The following is a 14020-nucleotide window of genomic DNA, read 5'->3' as shown; positions in this document are numbered from 1 at the left end:
GAAGACCTATCAATTTTAAGCAACAGTCATTTGAAACATTTTTTTTTCTTACAAGAGATGTGTATTCAGAAAAGCAAATAAATCACAAATTACTTACTATAAAACACTGGAATTCTTAGTTCAATTTAACTCAAAGGGTAAAAACGGCTTCCTGTGCCAGAAACTGGAAAGAGGACATCTGAGTTGCACTTGTCTGAGGTCTAGAAGACCAAAGGGTAAAACCTTTCCAATTTGCTGTCTACTAATGCTTACAGGCCAAGAGGTTCAAGATTTATTTTCTTCAGGTAAGATTTGTTTAATCTTAGGGGGAGGAGGGGAGGAGGGAGGGAAGACAGCATACTGGCCAAGCAACAGACAGGCTGAAGGTTTTCTTCTCAATTCAGAGAGTGAACAGAGACGGGTCCTGTAACCTTCATCCCCAGTCTCCCCTGTGCCTGGACTAAATCATCTCACGTTGCCAACAATTAAGGAGAAAGTTTGTTGGAGACATCTTTATCAGTGGGGGGTGGGGAGGCCTGTATGCATGCAGACGATAAGCAACCACATGCACTGAATACATACACACACTTTGAAGCGAGACCTAAAAATTCTTTAATGCAGGTGAGATTTTAGTGCAGTCCTTCCATACCTGCTTTCCTTTCCTCAAATTCCTTTTGTTTATTTAACTCATTTCCTTCTTTGAAAATACACTACAGTCACCTTATCACTTTTAACTAACTACTTGGTTTTTGAAGAGAAGAATACCTTTGGTTAGGTTTCCATACAAATATATACACTTGAAAACAAATTTTAGATACTTGTGATCTATAAGCTCAGGGCCACAGGGAATGGTCCCTCCTGGACTCGAGGGAGCTAAGGCAGTGAACAAGCAACCCCTCTGCAGAGCAACTGCAAAGTTGTCTCAACGGTCTAGAACTAATGAGGCCAAATTCTAAGGACGATTCAATACAAATACCTAGAATTCTCTTGACTGATCTCAAAGATGAAGAGAAGTATTTTTCCTTTAGTAAGTTATGCCCCTGAAAACAGTCCCTGGAGACTCACAGAAGTACGGGTGCTCCATGGCCTCTTTGGCAGTCAGTCTCTGCTGATGGTCGTATCGCAGAAGTTTGTCCAGAAGATCTAGGGCCTCGGGGCTGACGAGATGTCTGTTCTCACTATGGATAAAGTTTTCCCAGCGTTTCCGTGAATGTCTGAGAAAAAAGGGAAGCAATAGTATTCTGAGATTAAATTCAACAAGGATCCTGATGCATTAGGGCTAAAGCCAACAAAATCTTAGAATAATGCACTGATTCCAAGCTTGTGAAACCTCATTCTCGCTGGTACCTGCCCCACCCCCGCACAAATACACTCGCAGCATCCTAAAATAAAAACTGTGCTCTATGACTGATAAATAAAATTAGCTCTAACTTCTACATCTGATTTAGTTTGTGGCACCTTTCTAAATCGCTTTTTATGCCTCAGGCTTTTAGTCAATTTTGGTGAGGCACAGAGGTGATGGGAGTTATTTTTGTTGTTCAGCAGAAATATTTAGAGAGCTAGCCTCAGAAACACAGAGGTTCCATAAACCACTGTTTGAATATTGTCAACACATTTACTTTTCAACACTATTCCACTGTACCTGAAGATACGCTTTCAAATTTGCTATCTTGTGGAAAATCCATTACACCGAACAAGAAAAACTGTAACAGTCTTACTCCTAGAAGAAGCACAGCTTTCTAAAATAAGCACATGCTGTACCAGAAAGCTGGTTTCTGTAACAGGATTTTGTCTTCAATTTTTTACTGATTGACAGACTATCTCTTGAAGAAGTACAATAACCGAAAGACACATGTAAACACTGCCCAAATACTCTCAAAAAACAAGTTAAAAAAAATACACATGGGAATAAAGAAGTGTGTTTCAATTCTGCTAGGATCAGCCAGCGATTTCAGCCAACACTCCCACTTTTGAAATGGGGTAAAACCCTCTTTCTCTCTCCCTCTCTCTTACTTACTGTCCCAGGATATCGTTGAAGTGCGGATCTAGGTCTATGTGATACTTCTTCAGATAGCCATACAGCTCATCTGTACCCAGAACCTTGGCAATGCGAACAAGCTGAAACACAAAACAAACTGACCAAATCACTGAGCACCGGGCTCACTGCAAGCCTGTGAGGTGCTATCCCAAGGAATCAGGGGACTTCCACATCACTCTACCTCCAGACACCAGATACAGACTGGAGCCAGGGGCTGACAGGAGGCAGACACAAGGACACGATGTTCACAGAAAGCAAATTTCCAAACTGCCTTTAAAATGGTAACAACTTATGACAATAATCTAGAAGCTGACGATTACAAAAGGCATCACCTAAGGACTAGAATCTAGTTTTATTTAGACAAGGAGTGCGTGACTTCACAGACTCACTCTGGAAGTTGGGCATAATGTCACTTTATCTGTTATGTTTGGGGACCTGGTAACCACAGACAAAATTTCATGAAATTCTTTACCCTGAAGGAAAACTTATGTGCAGACACTCGATGATATTTAGTGGCTCAAGGGTATCACCCCTGTCAAAGTACTCCATTTTCTTGGCTTCTGCCCTAACAGGGAGGGGCTAGTTAGTGTTTGCTCACCTGGTCGTAGTTGTCCTGTCCATGGAAGAAGGGCTCCTTTCGAAAGATCATGCTTGCTAACATACAGCCCAAACTCCACATGTCCAAGCTGTAATCATACATCTGAGGAAAATAAGGTTGGCCTGTCAGGGAAGGGTGTTACAAACGCATTTTTCAGATCTGAATTTCTAGTCTTCAGGGTGACCTTTGCACATATTTTACAATTCGAAGCAAAAAAAAAAAAAAAAAAAGTCATCGAGAAAAATTTGAAATTATCACTTTGGGTGGGGTTTTCAATATATCCAAACTGCTAAATAAACAGCAAACAGGGAGAAGCACTAAGGCAATACGCCCCGAATGCACAGGTGCTTGGCTAACAGTTTTACCTGATAGTCCACGAGGAGCTCCGGGCCCTTGAAGTACCTCGAGGCTACACGGACATTGTACTCCTGAGCAGGGTGGTAGAACTCTGCCAGGCCCCAGTCTATCAGTCGCAGCTACAAACATGACAGAAATCAAACATGTAAAGCATGTAGTTCTAGACTCCTGTGCCTTGGAACAAGGCCCCATCACACTGGCTAACAATTACGTGGGCCACATAAAAAACGTCAAGTGCACTGGCAAAAATTACACTTTCAGCAACTGTGGAAGAGGTCATTTCTAGAGCAGAGCACTCAAAATCCTATTTGCTTTTTCTTTTTGAAAATTTAAATTATCCTGGGCTTCTCATTCTCTTTAGATCAATAAAACTTAAGCTTTTCTTTCTGTCTCCATAGCACTTCCATGTATAACACATTCCCCCATCATTAATAGCTTCCATTATAAGTTCCAGCCACAAGGGAAAGGGTAGGGGACATACAACCCCAGTCCAGGATCAAAGCACTGCTCCAGCTTCTCATTAATCTAAGTAACTGATTCATTTACTCATCTATCAGGGACAACCAGAATTGAGTATCAAAATAAGGAGGGACCCAAGTGTACTTTTGAGGCCAGGCAGATTGGTCTGAGGGTCATTAAATGAAGTAGAAACCATCAGCTGTAGTTTCTTTGCAGGGTCCTCCAGAAAACCATGACCAAAATAAACAAGGGACTATAGTTAGGTTCAGCTGTCTGCTTTCCTTGTGTACTATACTTATGCAAAGTGGAAAGCAGCCCTGGAGACTAAGAAGTAACAGAAGCCCGCCAAAGAAAACAGCATGGGTCTCCAGTACCACCTCAGTACTGGCCAGCATTTTGTTCGGCCGTAAGCCTTCCGAGGAAAGACTTGTTGCTGCCTGGCTGCAACGGTACCTTTTTCTGTTGATGATCTATCATGACATTGTGAGGTTTCACATCCCTGTGCATGATTCCCTTGCTGTGGCAGTAATCCAGAGCCTATTAGATAAGAAAGCACAGAGAAAAATAAGCAAACCGTCTACCAATTCCCAATGCAAGCATATTCTTATTTGTGATAGCTTGACTTGAGTATCTCCTAAAGTGCAGCTTACTGTCTGTAACAGATGAGAATAAACACGCTCAGAAGATATCCCTTGCTCTCTGCCCACTATGCTGGCAGCTGGTGGAAAGGGGGCTATGTTAAAAAGGAGACAGACACACTTTGGACACTCCTCCTACTTGTAGTTGGTAACACTTTACCAGCCACCTAGACTCAGAAATCATACATCAGCCTGTTAGTCTAGTTCAATGGGTTTAAAAACAGATCTGGGAAACCCACTAGAGTCACTTCTCATAGGGGGTTCAAATGCCATGCCAAGAGTCCCTGTGGACACGAAGAATGGTATCTAAACGTATTGTTCAACATGGCTTATGTTTTAGACAAGTGCCCCATGTGGATTTTTGAGATTAACAAGTATTCTAGTATTAGTATTTTCCTTCAAAAATAATCCCCGAGGGGTGCCTGGGTGGCTCAGTTGGTTAAGCGTCGACTTCTGCTCAGGTCATGATCTTAAGGTTTGTGGGTTTAAGCCCTGTCTCGGGCTCTGTGCTAACAGCTCAGAGCCTGGAGCCTGCTTCAAATTGTGTCTCCTTCTCTCTCTGCCCCTTCCCCACTTGTTCGCTAGCACTCTCTCTCTCTCTCTCTCTCTCTCAAAAATAAACATTAAAAAAATAATTTAAAAACAATCCCTGAGCCAGTTGGCCTTTAAGAATTATATTCTGGGGGTGCCTGGGTGGCTCAGTCGGCTAAGTGTCCGACTTCGACTCAGATGATGATCTCATGGTTCATGAGTTCAAGCCCTGCATTGGGCTCTGTGCTGACTGCTCGGAGCCTGGAGCCTGCTTTGGGTTCTGTCTGCTCTCCCCCACTCATGCTCTGTCTCATTCTCTCTCTCAAAAATAAATAATCAGCATTTTAAAAATAAAAAAAAAAAACATTACATTTTTACTCTAAGGAAGGATATTACTACGTTATATTTCTACTCTAAGGGAGGATATTGCTTCCTAAAAGATGAATGATATGCAGGTAAGATTTTTAAGTGTACAATACTTTTTTTTTTTTTTTTTAGCACGTTTATAGAGTTGTACAACTATCACCATAATCCAGTCTTTACCATCTTCCCAAGAATTTCCCTTTAGCTTGCCTGTGATCAATCCCATTTCCCATTTGCCCCCTACCTCAGCCTTAACCACAAACCTGCTGTTACTATGGATTTGTCTTTTCTGGACGTTCATTAAGTGAAAAATACAATATACAGCACTTTGTCTATCTTCTTTCGCTCAGCATGTTGCTGAGATTCATCCGTTACTTTCTTCTTGCTGAGTAGTATTCCACTGTGCGGACGCACTAGTCGATGGACATCAGAGCTGTTTCCAGTTGTTAGCTATTATGAACATTCATGCACAGGTCTTTGAGAGGGCATAGGCTTTCATTTCTTTTATGCAGATTCCTAGGGGTGGATGTGCTGTGCTGTATGTTAGTTTACATCAGACTTTTCAAGAATGTCCTAAATGTCTTCCAAAATGCCTGCTCCATTCTACATTCCCATCAATAACGTATGAAGGCTTCTTTCTCCACATCCTCGCCAATGCTGGTCATTGGTTCATCTTTGTAATTACGACCATTCTGACAGGTTTGAAGTGGGATCTCATTGTGGATTCGAATTGTATTTTCTTAATGAGTCATCAAAGTTGAACATTTCAGGTGTTACTGGTCATCCTCTATTTTCTTTGGACAAATGTTGATTCAAATCTTTTGCCCGTTTTTTCTTCAGGCAGTTTGTTTTTGGTGTTCAAGAATGCAAAAATTTGCTCTAAATCTCCTTTTCTAACATAGTATCTATTTCCATAAATTTCAAATTGGGCACTTCGGCTGGTCTCAAAAAGCACTGCAGCCCACTCAAATGTTATTCCCTGGGTAACAATACTTGCAGCCATCATCTTGTGGTACCTACTATGTGCTTGGCACTGAGTGCTCTTGGTAGTTTTCCTCGGGACAAAATAAGGGTTTCTCAACCTCAGCACCACTGACGTGTTGGACCGGGGAATTCCCGGTTGTGGGGAGCAGTCCTGTGCACGGCAGGATGTTTACGAGGCTCCCTGGCCTCTTCTGACCAGATGCCAGTAGCACTCCTCCAAACCGTGACAACCAAAAGTGGTTCCACATATCGCCAAATTGACTTGGTTGAGAACCACTGGACTAGGCATTTTTACATAGGAGAGAATGCGTAAGTCAGAAAATGATCCCTAGGATTGGTATTCTGGGAACAAGAAAATCTTGCTTTCCCCCAGACACAGGGTATGATGTTTCTTATACGTAGGTTTAAAACAGGCAAAACTAAACTTGGTGGTAGAGGAGGGGATCCTGAAGAGAAGGGACACATGAGACCTTTTGGTGTACTCATAATATTCTTGACCAGCCCTGTCCAACAGAACTTTCTGCAATGACAGAAATATTCTAAATATCTGCACTGTCCAATATGGCAGCTACTAGCCACATGAGGCTACTGAATAAACGAAATGTGGCTACTGTGATTAAGCAAAGGAACTTTAAATTGAAATGAAAATTTAAGTAGCTACCTGTGGGCAACAGCTACTATAATGGACAGCATAGTACCACATATATCTGGGTGAAGGTTTTACTTATGTGAAATCCAAAAACCTGCACACTTAAGAATTGCTCATTTATGGAGCTTCTACTTCAATTTAATTTTTTTCTTTGTTTTGTTTCACAACAACAGTTGTAGCAAGATTCCACAGTGGCTTTGTGGCAATGTTTTATGAAACCAGGGCTCCTGAGGACAGACCTCCCTGGATCCGAATCAGGAGACCAGACAGTGTACCCAGCAACGACTCAATAGCCCTCAGCCTCAGTTTCTTCTACATTTTTGGGAGAAGCTACATATTTCCCCTACCCTATCCCCATTTTTTTTTTTACCCGAAGAGAAAATTTAGCAAGTGTTGATTCTGTTATTTTGCCTGGTCTTCACCCAAAGGAATGAACTAATTAGGATCATAATACCTGGGATGTGAGAAATATCTGAGGAAAGCAAAAGTTGAACAAGAACAGTAAGAGAATTAATTCTTTTGCCAACTTCACTGGTCAGACTCCCTGTGGAGTTACTGACATGCTTTTAGATTCCTTGGGGAAGTTATTTCAGTTTAGAATCTGATATTATCTGACCATGAAGCATGAAAGACATTTTTCAAGCTTCATCTGGGCTTGTGTGCCACATTAACAGAAAGCAAGCCCTTACTGCCTAGTTGCTAGGGACATCAGACACAGAGAACCACCTGAATGACCAGCCTGCGAAGACCTGTGCCACTGGGATGTCTTCACCCGATCTAAGGACAATTGTGCTGGGTTATAAATCTTCACCTTTGGTGTGCACTAAGTGAAAACCACAAAAATCTTAACCCCTTACTTAAACAAAATAACCAAGTGACAGATTTGGATTATAGCTCTCATAGGGTGAATGCATGGGGTTCTCTGGAAAGGGCCTCCAGGAAAGGAGCTAAGCCTGAGAGCTCATAAGACCACAACACTGCAAACCTCTTCCCACCAAGGCCTTCGTTCTGGTCTGGAGAGGACATGGAGAGAGGTGTGATAAACCCAGCTCTACCCTCACATGTTTCTGACCTTACTGATAAAAGAAAGACCCATCAGTTGTAAGAGTGATCCACCTAAGTCCACCACCTTGGTACCAATGACAAGTGGTTTGCGCAAGTGCTTATAAGAAAACACATTCACTTCCCACAGCCAGTTCTTCAAAGTCCCACTCCCTAAAGCCTCGCCTTAATTTGGGATTTTGTTCAAGCAACTGTTCACAATCCCATCAAAACTCAATCTTGGCAATTTTCTTCAATAATGCCAGTAACTCAGTCATCTCTACTCTTTCAGAGGTCTTGAATTGAGACCCACAACCCCCATAAGACTTTAGGTAATACTGTATATGTATACAGGCATTTTGGAGAGGTTTTATACGTTTTCCTAGTGATCCATGACCCCAAACAACTTAGGAACCATTCGTCTATCCCATTTTACAAAGCTTTTTAGAATTCTTTACCTAAGTGTTTACCTAGACTAAAAAAACTAAAACAAACAAACCAACCAAAAAAACATTCCTCCACCAACGATTAGTGTTTCAGAATTTCCATCTTGGGATTACTAAGTCTCCTAGAAAGACGGACCATCCATCACCTCTTCTTGCACATCAAGGTTAGTCAGGGCCAAAGAGTAGGTTGGGAAGGGGATTATGAGAGATGGCAAGACAAAGAAGGCCGAAAATGCCTACCATCCCAGTACGCATTCCCTCCACACTGTGACTTCAATGCTCTTCCCATCAAATAGTCTACCTCTCCACCCTTTGAACCCAGGCCTGGCCCATGACTTGCTTTGGCCAACAGGGCATTTAGTAGACATTTATACAAGCAGGAGCCTGAGAAGTGCTTACACATCAAACTTTGCCCTCTCATGCTATTAAGAAGCCAGAGACCACCATGGGAAGAAGCAGCCTAGACTAAACCCCTGGAGGACAAGCCTTGAGGTATTCCAGCTGCCATCCCAGATATGTGAACGAGGCCATCCTGGACCAATGTGCTCTAGTCAAGGTGACCCAGACCAAAAGACTCATCCAGCTAACCCACAGAATTGTGAGAAATAATAAACAATTTTTTAAAAAATCATTAAGTTTGGGGTGATTTGTTATACAGTGAAAACCAATAGTATTAATTAAGCAGCAAAAAGAAAACCCAAGGGCCAATAAAAGCTATGAAGGAGGTTCTGATTTCTGGTATAATGTCCCTAGTATCTCTTGACTTGGCCATCTTTCTCAGTTCCACTGAGAAAGTTTCTATGTAAAGATCCTGCAACAGAGATCTCAGTGTAAGTTAAAAAACAACAAGAAAACTCCCACTTCACTAAATTCTCTAAGTATCAAGAAAGAGTCTGAGATCTCTTTGTCCCCCCAAAAACTTCTCTTTTAACGGATACACCTGAAAAAATCCACTGCTTATTATGAATGTCACTTACCTTAAGCAGCTCATACATATAAAACCGGATATCAAAGTCTGTCAGGATCTGGTATAGTTGCTGAAACAGATTTCAGAAAACAGAAAGTTAATTTAGTCTCATCATATCTTGTCATCCCAAACATTGGTCACCATTCTCTATAAACTTAGTACTTAAGTCCCTAAAGAATCCCAGGAATTTTTACCATCTGATCTGGAACAAATGGGGACAAAGACCAAAGATGAGGGTCTAATACTTCAGTCTCTTGTTAAGGGGAAGAAAAAAAAAGGAATTCCAAGGGAAACATTCAAGCCAACATGGATCTTTTAAAAACTTGTTTAATGCTCCAGGATTTCAACACCCACAATTACATTATTACGGAAACGAAGTCCAAGTTGTCCAACTGTCCTCATATTCTTACTACACTTCAAGCATAGCATAGCAGTACAGTGTGCTGTAGAGAACTAAGTGGAGAGCAGGACTTGAAGAATTTCATCAGCTCATGTGGCAAGTGGCAACACAGTAAGTACATCTCATGAGTGTATCTGCTCACAGAAACAGGAGGAAAGTGACTGCGATAGCCCTTGGAGATGGTAAGAGGCTTAGGAGAGGAGCAGGGGAGTGAGATGCTGGAGGAAAAAAAAGAAGAGTGACAGGAAGTGAAAATGACTCCAGGCAAAAAGGACACAGGAAAGAGTTCTCATTACCAATAATCCAAAGGAACACCCACTCTGAGTTTTTTCAAAATTTCAATTTCTAGGAGACAGTAGCATTTATACATCCAGGTTCATTAGAGTCATCACAGAACCTCATCAGAAACTATACTATTATTTCTGGTAATCAATTCCAAGCAGAGCTCTTTCCCCATCAGTCCAAAGCAGCACTGTCTATAAAACTAATCAGTGCACCTTTATTAAACTTATTGTTTCTTTATTGGAAGACTCAGGCAATGGAGGGAAACTCTCTAACGAGCTGTGATAAGCCTATATAACATGTCTGTGGAAGAGGGGAAAGCCAAACTACACATCCTTATTTGTTTGCATTCATAAGAATGATATGAAGACCTTAATAAAACATGGTTTCACATGTATGCATGTGGGGGATGGACTGCTGGGGCTCAGGGAAATAAGACTTTTAATCACATACCATTTTATAGTTTTAGATCCACGTAAATATAACCCCTGTTCAAAAAGATTAAGAAAAACAATCTGCCAAGAATCAAATTTAACATCTAAGAACACCAGGACTTGTTTTTCCCTGTTAATAAGTGAGAGTAATTCTCCCCCCCAGCTTGGCAAGAATATTTGACTTCATCAGTCTCCGGGAGCAGCTGGCTCAGCGCAGCACAGGGAATGAGGACACACGGACCGGGACACCCGCGGCACTGGGAGCTGCTCCGCTACTGGAAACTAACCTGGGGTGGGAAGGAAAGCATCCGGGCACGTGGCACCAACACGCCACCACTTCTGCTCAGGAGCTAAACACCCAAGCGTTCTGTTGTCCCCCAGCTCCACACGGCAGGGAAGACTTTGCAGGCAGTGTCCCAGCACCAGTATGGATGGACACAGGCTAAAGATACTATCTCTTTGGGTGTCAAATCAGCTCCTCCTTCGAGAATTAAGGAGATCCCTCCCAGAGACACACCAAGTTGAACCTCATGTCAATAAATAGACTGTGAAAGTGAAGCGAGCATTTTCTAACCCTCAGGGGCTGGAATATTTTATTTCCGGAAAACAAATACGGGCTATTTTATCATTTGGATTTTTGTCTGTGGAAGGCATTCCTCTTGTATCACGTGGTATCTATACCAAGCATCTGTGCAAATGGTATAAGGCATAATAATAATAAATGTCCTTGGACCGCCAACATAGTACTTCTAGCTACTCCAACCAATATCAATTTTATGTAATACAAAAACCACTAGATGAATGAATGTATTAGGCCTAATACATTACAGAGTCCTGAATGACAGGCCGACATTTACTCTCATTTCTCAGGAGCTCAGGATAGGAGGAGACCCAACTACATGTTACATTTTACCACCTGGGCCTAAAATTTAGGACTCAGTAGGGTCCACAGTCTGGCTCTGACCAACTTTCACAGCTCTGTCTCCATTTCAGACCAAATAAACCTGGTTGCCTCCTCCATTCTTCCTTCTCCAGTGTCCCCACCTCCTCCCAAATCTCTAACATCCCGCCCCTCTCCCCTGGCCTATAAGTAAGCCCATCCCATCTAGTCTCTACAAAGCTAACAGTGGTCCCTTCCTTCTCTGAACCCGTGCTACTTAATGTCCGCTAGGGTGTTCAGAGGACAGTGACAGCAGCAGCGTCCCCGGAGTTGATGCTCCCTACTCAGATACTAGCAGTGACCTAAGGTTCTCTAACCTGGCTGTGAGCACCAAGAGGCTGCTCCCCTCTGCCCACACCTCAAGTCTCATGCCAGCGCCCTCACATATCAGGTGCATACATTGGTAGGGAAAAACGGGTTCTGGGGCCGGTGGTAGTCACCAACTTGGTGACTCAACTTCTTTGCTCTCCCTCCCGCAAATATGCAAGAAGCCACTGTACAACCTGGTCCACAGTCTAAGTGCTAAGATAACCGAACAGTGGAATAGCATACCCTGTATACACCCCACCCCATGAATGGTGGTTCTCAGCTTGTACCCAGAAGGCAGTTGATGAACATTTGTCTTCGATGATGTTCACTGGTGGAACAAAATTAAAATGGTTTCCCAGGAAATACAAGTCCAAAGAGTCTATGACAAATTATAAAGGGAAAGTTCACATGAGCCACACTTTTCCTCCATTCTTCTTACCCAGCTGTGTGCAATGGCAAACTGTCAGCAGGAAGTTAGCTTTGCTTATACTTTTATAAAATAAGTGACTTATCAAAAACAAAGCAGGCCTATGCTTCTCAGAAGATTACAAAGATGCTGAGGAAGACTATTCACCAATCCTACATTGGTTCACCAATCCTACATTGGTTCCAAAGCTTCAAACACAGGCATTTTCTTAGAAATCAGAACTATCTGAGGACTACCCAAAGGGCTAAAGGTGGAAATTTCCTAGGACTTTTCATTAACCTGCGAAGGTCTGAGGAGGACAATGGAAAAAAAAAAAATAAAAGGCAATTTGATTAACAGACTCCAAATCTCCTTGGGTTTAGAACAACCGCCCAGAAAGGAATGGCCATGTGGGCCTCACTTTTGCTATATACCCATAGGTCCTTGAACTGCGGGTATAGCTCAGGTTTATCATGACGAGGTTCCCCATCCCCAGTGACTGTCATTTAGGATGACTACACACTTTAGGAAGGTTTCTAGTCACAGGTGGGAATCAGCAACACAGCAAACTCACGCTGCACACACAGCTGGCAGATTCCCTCACATACACACCTCACTTGGTCTGTATCCAGAAATCCCAGGGGTCCCCATGTAGGGAGAAGAAAAAGCAGGGGGAGTGGGATATAAAGTGAAAGGTGCTTAATGCAGTTGTCACCTGTTTTGGCATCAATGTGCAACCCCAAGATCCAGAATAAAAACCAAGGTTAATATTTTCAGAAATTTAAGGAAGCAGGACAAATCATTGATCAAGCAAATCAAAGTTATGACTAATGACCTGAAAATGTCTTATAAAGAAGATCTCTGTATCAAACTCTAACAGCATTAACAAGGCCTCAAGATATCAGCTAGTGAAGGCCCATCTCTATGGGAGTGACTTAGAAATTCTCTACAGAGCAAAATGGTCTGCTTCCTTTTCAAATGCAGTCTATTAACCAAAAAGAATGAAATCTTGCCATTTGCAACTACGTGGATGGAACTAGAGGGTATTATGGTAAACGAAATTAGTCAGAGAAAGACAAATATGACTTCACTCATATGAGGACTTTAAGAGGGAGGGGGCCAAAACATAAGAGACTCTTAAATATGGAGAACAAACAGAGGGTTACTGGAGGGATTGTGGGAGGGGGGATGGGCTAAATGGGTAAGGGGCATTAAGGAATCTACCCCTGAAATCATTGTTGCAATGCTAATTAACTTGGATATAAATTAAAAAAAAAAGGGGGCGCCTGGGTGGCTCAGTCGGTTAAGCGGCCGACTTCGGCTCAGGTCATGATCTCACGGTCCGTGAGTTCGAGCCCCGCGTCGGGCTCTGTGCTGACAGCTCAGAGCCTGGAGCCTGTTTCCTGTGTCTCCCTCTCTCTCTGCCCCTCCCCTGTTCATGCTCTGTCTCTCTCTGTCTCAAAAATAAATAAATGTTAAACAAAAAAAAATTTAAAAAAAAAAAAAAAAGGCAGCCTATTCAGGGGGCCTTATCAATCTTTAAAACGTCCAAATGATAGATTTTGCTTAAAATGCATACTCGTTTTTTTAAAGTTTATTTTTATTCTATTTTGAGAGAGCGCCAATAGGGGAAGGGCAGAGAGAGAGAAAGAGACAGATTCCCAAGGAGGCTCTGTGCTGAGTGCAGAGCCTGATGTGGGGCTCGAAATCATGAACCACGAGATCATGACCTGGGCTGAAATCAAGAATCAGACGCTTAACCAACTGAGCCACCCAGGTGCCCTTTTATTCGTTTTTATTTATACTCTTCCAAAGGCATAGAAAGCTGAGAAGCAGGTCTCAACAGAAACTTTTTCTTTTTTTTTTCAACGTTTTTTTATTTTTTTTTTATTTTTGGGACAGAGAGAGACAGAGCATGAACGGGGGAGGGGCAGAGAGAGAGGGAGACACAGAATCGGAAACAGGCTCCAGGCTCCGAGCCATCAGCCCAGAGCCTGACGCGGGGCTCGAACTCACGGACCGCGAGATCGTGACCTGGCTGAAGTCGGACGCTTAACCGACTGCGCCACCCAGGCGCCCCTCAACAGAAACTTTTTCTTATACAAATGGTACTTTAACTTTCTGGAGAAAATGGTGAGTTTGGGAGTGTTCTGTAACTGTTCATTCCACTTTTAGAAACTGGCCTTTCCTAATCCTTTG

The 14020-nt window shown here is 42.5% G+C and overlaps 1 protein-coding gene across 2 annotated transcripts in view; it reads right to left on the bottom strand.

Annotated features, from left to right (window-relative positions):
• Positions 1-45: 45 nt before the first annotated feature.
• LOC125916975 (casein kinase II subunit alpha') overlaps positions 46-14020 on the bottom strand; it is a 32154-nt gene continuing 18179 nt past the window's right edge. The window contains exons 4-9 of one of the 2 annotated variants that reach the window (XM_049623238.1): positions 9061-9120; positions 3885-3968; positions 2981-3091; positions 2616-2717; positions 1997-2097; positions 46-1193 (exon numbers count right to left, since the gene is read on the bottom strand). In XM_049623238.1, coding sequence (XP_049479195.1) covers positions 1004-1193; positions 1997-2097; positions 2616-2717; positions 2981-3091; positions 3885-3968; positions 9061-9120 — 648 coding nt within the window. In that variant the 3' untranslated portion in view covers positions 46-1003. The remainder of the gene's footprint in view (positions 1194-1996; positions 2098-2615; positions 2718-2980; positions 3092-3884; positions 3969-9060; positions 9121-14020) is intronic. The other variant, XM_049623236.1, reaches the window with a different exon arrangement.

The sequence above is a fragment of the Panthera uncia genome, unplaced genomic scaffold (genome assembly GCF_023721935.1).
Source record: "Panthera uncia isolate 11264 unplaced genomic scaffold, Puncia_PCG_1.0 HiC_scaffold_137, whole genome shotgun sequence".
NCBI classification, from domain to species: Eukaryota; Metazoa; Chordata; class Mammalia; order Carnivora; family Felidae; genus Panthera; species Panthera uncia.
Note: the sequence above shows the minus strand (reverse complement) of the source record. Positions and strands in the feature narration are given on the sequence as shown.